Genomic DNA, 5,000 nt, shown 5'->3' on the forward strand with positions numbered 1-5,000 from the left:
TCCTCGATTTACATCCCGTACCTACTCACTGCTAGGTGAACAGGGGCTACACGTGAAAGGAGACACACCCAAATATCTCCACCCGGCCGGGGAATCGAACTCCGGTCCTCTGGCTTGTGAAGCCAGCGCTCTAACCACTGGACTACCGGGCGTGTGTGTGTGTGTGTGTGTGTGTGTGTGTGTGTGTGTGTGTGTGTGTGTGTGTGTGTGTGTGTGTGTGTGTGTGTGTGTGTGTGTGTGTGTGTGTGTGTGTGTGTGTGTGTGTGTGTGTGTGTGTGTGTGTGTAGCAAAAGATACAGGGTAAAAATTTTAAAGCGCATTTGTTTGATTTTAGAAACGGTTCAAAGAAAAAAAACATCCTGAACGAGAGAGAGAGAGAGAGAGAGAGAGAGAGAGAGAGAGAGAGAGAGAGAGAGAGAGAGAGAGAGAATGAATGAAAACTAGAATAACGATCTCTATGTCCCTTAAAATCAGTCCTCATGAGACCCTAACACATTACTAACACAACCATCTGCCTTGCCTTGCCTTTAGAAGTGAAGGTAGTGACGTGCGGGGAGACCAGTGAGGCGGCCCAGACAGTGTGGCAGAGTTACCAGTACCCAGAGTGGCAGGCTGACATTGCTGGCCTGTGCACCCTCACCTACACACCGCCTGAGAACTCCTGCGGCCTGAGGTGAGTGGCGGACAGGAAGTGAGTGAGCGAAGCAGTGACTGATTGACTGATTAATTTAAGTCGCCATAAAAATAGGTTTATTGACGCAGCTTGGAACTACACACTCACTCTCTCTCTCTCTCTCTCTCTCATTAATTTTCCTTCCTTCTTTTTATCATTAGTGTCAAATGTGCGTTTTTTCTTCTTCTTAAGGGGAAGCTAACTTAATCATGGATTTATAGTGGTGGTGGTGGTGGTGGTGACGATGATGATGATGGTGGTGGTGGTGGTAGTATCTAGAAATACGGTAAAAGTAGTAGTAGTAGTAGTAGTAGTAGTAGTAGTAGTAGTAGTAGTAGTAGTAGTAGTAGTAGCAGCAGCAGCAGCAGCAGCAGCAGCAGCAGCAGCAGCAGTAGTAGTAGTAGTAGTAGTAGTAGTAGTAACAGATACCGAAGTAGACATAATACTAAGAGAAGAAGTAGCAGCAGTAATAAAATCTTGCGCTTCATATTCCAAACCTACATCCACCTGAGAAAACTAAAGAAAGGTAACATTATAAGCTAACCTAACCTAAATTTAACCCCTTCAATACCGGAACACATTTTCACCTTAAGATTTGTATACGATTAGACCATTTTATTGACATAAGGAAGGGTCTATGGAGGTCAGAAGGTTAATGGTCAGAGTCTTCACTATTTTAACCCCCACATGAGTTTCTGAACCTGTATAAAAATCAGCAAATATCAAGCAGAATGAATAAACGTATATAAACGTGTCATGGTACTGAAGGGATTAACCTAACCTACCCTAACCTAATCTAATTTAACCTTACCTAACCTAACACTTACTTCGAACCGTCACGTCACCAACACTACTCCTTCTCTATTCGTTTTCTCCTCTCCACACAGGATACACTTCGTAGACCTATATATGGGTTCCCCGCTGCCCTCCCACCACTCCTCCTGCTCCCACAGTGCACCGTCATTCAAGGTACACTACAACGGTGCAGTCACTCCCGCCATCTGCAGTGACGTGACTGGATATGAAGGTTGGTGCGCCAGTCAGCTGGTGAGAGTGGCTGGTTTATCTTGTGGTGAGGTGATGTTACAGTCTATCTACTGTAAAATGGCTCCTAGATTTGAAACATTGGCTTAATGGTAACATAATTGATTTGATGTGAATAATGTTTTCTGTTGACCAACGCACTTATTACAAGGATAACTCACGGTTTTCCACAAGATCTGACAACCACGCATTCCCTGGGACACCATTCAAACTGAGACCCTGGAGCCACTTTAGAGTAGACAGACTATAGTAAGGATGGAAGGTTGGGTGGTGTGGTGCAGTTATTTCTATTGGTTGATTTTTATATTTTTCCTTTGTAGTCTTTCGTTAATTTTGTTAGTTTTCCGTCTCCCCTTCTTCTTCTACCTGTCTCCATGTATCCTCTTCCTCATCCTCTTTGTCCTCTGATTACAGGTGTCCTTTCCAGCCTCTGCTACGAGCTCCTTTTCCTCCCTCGGCTTCCTCCTCTTCTCCCTCAGCTCTCTTCATCTTCCTTCTACCTTTCTTCTAATTTGCCTCACTTAGCCATCCTCCTCTTTCTCCATACAATATCTCCTCTCTTCCTCCTCCTCCTCCTCCTCCTACTACTACTACTACTACAGCCAACATCCACTTCTACCATCAACCTTCTCTTCATCCTACCACAGTCCTCCTCATCCTCCTCCTTCTCCTACTACAACCATCCTTATTTTTCTCCACTACAACCATTCTCCTCTTCCACACTTATCTCTTCTTTTTCTTTCATTCTTATTCCTCCCCACTACAACCATTCTTCTCCTTCTCTACTGCAGTCCTCTTCTACACTTATCCCTCCTTTTCTTCCTGCCAATGCTTTCCTTCTCTTCCTACTACGGTAATTCTTTTCGTCCTTCTACAGCTATCGTGGATTTGGACCCCGAAGTGAGCCAGCCGCTGGGGTTTGTGCTGCAGCTTGACACGGAGACAGACTACAAGTTCAGAGTCAACCTCACCGCCGTGGTCTGCTCTGATTTGCACGCCTACCAGTGTGAGTGTCAAGGTGGTGGTGGTGGTGAAGGTGAAGGTGGAGGAGGAGGAGGAGGAGGAGGAGGAGGAGGAGGAGGAGGAGGAGGAGGAGGAGGAGGAGGAGGAGGAGGAGGAGGAGGAGGAGGAGGAGGAGGAGGAGGAGGAGGAGGAGGAGGAGGAGGAGGAGGAGGAGGAGAAGTATGATGATGAAATGATGATGATAATATTGATGACATGTACTTCTTGGTTACAATACTGATCTCTCTCTCTCTCTCTCTCTCTCTCTCTCTCTCTCCTACAGCCCCCAACACTTGCGGGATCAAGAACTCTCAAGCAATTCTAGAGGCTGGTAAGTACACACACACACACATACACACACACACACACACACACACACACACACACACACACACACACACACACACACACACACAGAAGAAAGGTAAAGAAGGGAAGGTAAAATTAAAAAGCGCTCTCTCTCTCTCTCTCTCTCTCTCTCTCTCAAGCTCTATACTTCATTTTCCTCCTTATTGTCTTGATGTCATCGTTAGAAAGTCGTTATATGTACACATTGAAAAAACATGCATTTGATTTCTCTTCTGGTTCTTCCCGTTGTAAAACTTTCTCTACTCTACAAATCAATATTCCTGTGATACGTCGTCCTACTTTTTTTCCCCTTCCTTTTCCTTTTTTTTTTTTTTCTTTCTTCACTTTTTGTCGTTATTCAAGTCGGGTATTTTATGATCCACGGAACAGAGTCTTTCTTTCTTTTTATTCAATTTTTCTGCATATATTTTTTTCTATTTGATCTCTTCTTATACATTTTTTTTCTATCAGTTTCTTCTCTCTCTCTCTCTCTCTCTCTCTCTCTCTCTACGTAGTCTTAGGTATTTATGACCGGGGGTGGGGAAGGGGAAGTTAAGACGGACTTTTCATAACCTTTCTTCTTCTATTTTTCTTTCATCCTCTTCATACTAATCCGTCTTTCACTATTTTGGAAGCGAGAGACATATTTCCTCAATTTCTCCTTTTTTTTTTCTACCATCTCTCGTCTATCCAGTTGACAAATGACACATTAAGACCACTTCTTTTTCTTAACCCTCGTAATGACAAGTTCCCTTAAGTAACCGTAAAAAATGAGATACACTAAACGACACTTCTTTTCCCATCCTTTTAATAATTTTTTTCACGGATCTTTAAAAATTTTGACACCTGTAGGTATGAAAAATGAACAAGTCCTTATAACTTATTCTTTCCAGGATACGAGACAGTTAGAAACATATATACCAACAAGGAAGAGGAGGAAGTGGTGAAGGAAGAGGACCAGGTAGAGGGGGAGGGGGAGGAGGAGGAGGAGGAAGAGGAGAAGGTTAAGAGACGTGTGAAAAAGAAAGAGGAGGAGGAAGAGGAGAAGTCATACCGTCAAGAAAAGGGGATGTGGGATGAAGATTTGGAGGAGGAGGACGAAGAGGAGGAGGAGGTGGAGAGCCAGAGGGAGCCACGTCGCCGCAGGAAAAATAACCGCAAGAAAGAAGCGATGGTGAAGAAACTGCGAAAGAAAACGGATGTCCTCTCGCAAGGTATTTGTGTGGCGGTGTGTGGTGGTATGTACTGTGTAGTGTCTTGTTAGATGTGTGTTGATGTGTGTATGGTAGTGTATGGTGATTAATGACTGAATATTGGCTGAGTGAATATGTGGTGACTGAAGACCGAGTGGTGGTGATAATGGTGGTGATGGTGGGAACGGCTGTGAGTGTCTGGTGATCTTACTGTAGTGCAGACTCCAATCACACTCCATCACATATAAACAGGAAACAAATACACAGTTTCACCTCTAAACTCACAAAATCAAGGCACTAGTAATGAAAAGCATGAAAAACTATAGTTACAGTTTACCTTACTTAAAAATTGAGAGAATTCTAATAATTTGCTAAGACTTTCATAAGGCCCAAATGAAAAATGTGTGACTAGAGATTTGTTTAGTACATCTGAAAAAAATCAAACACGAAAAAGGAAGGTTTGTAATGAAAAGCATGAAAAACTCGTTACAATTTATCTTCTTTCTGAGCGCCATATGACTTTAGTGCAGTGACATCCATCCATCCACTCATTAATCCATCAATCCGTCACTCTTCCTTCTCTCTCTCTCTCTCTCTCTCTCTCTCTCTCCCAGCCTTAGCTTCCGGAATTGAGGCAGGCATCGTCGGCCTTACCAATGATGAACGCCTTCGCCGCCAGCCGTGGAGGGAATCGGTCCCAAGCATCTGGCCGTGGATGGTGAGTCAGGCACGGGTGCTGG

At 43.9% G+C, this 5,000-nt stretch overlaps 1 protein-coding gene and 1 long non-coding RNA gene across 3 annotated transcripts in view; both read left to right on the top strand.

Annotated features, from left to right (window-relative positions):
* LOC123517926 overlaps positions 1-5,000 on the top strand; it is a 19,502-nt gene that overhangs the window by 10,003 nt on the left and 4,499 nt on the right. The window lies entirely within an intron of this gene.
* LOC123517924 overlaps positions 1-5,000 on the top strand; it is a 20,625-nt gene that overhangs the window by 8,048 nt on the left and 7,577 nt on the right. For both annotated transcript variants that reach the window (XR_006678620.1, XM_045278390.1), the window contains exons 4-9: positions 532-673; positions 1,561-1,700; positions 2,595-2,723; positions 3,003-3,050; positions 3,961-4,281; positions 4,875-4,978. Coding sequence is in view for 1 of the 2 variants with exons in the window: in XM_045278390.1 (XP_045134325.1) it covers positions 532-673; positions 1,561-1,700; positions 2,595-2,723; positions 3,003-3,050; positions 3,961-4,281; positions 4,875-4,978 (884 nt within the window). In the remaining variant the exon portion in view is untranslated. The remainder of the gene's footprint in view (positions 1-531; positions 674-1,560; positions 1,701-2,594; positions 2,724-3,002; positions 3,051-3,960; positions 4,282-4,874; positions 4,979-5,000) is intronic.

Source organism: Portunus trituberculatus, chromosome 43 (assembly GCF_017591435.1).
Source record: "Portunus trituberculatus isolate SZX2019 chromosome 43, ASM1759143v1, whole genome shotgun sequence".
Taxonomy (NCBI): domain Eukaryota; kingdom Metazoa; phylum Arthropoda; class Malacostraca; order Decapoda; family Portunidae; genus Portunus; species Portunus trituberculatus.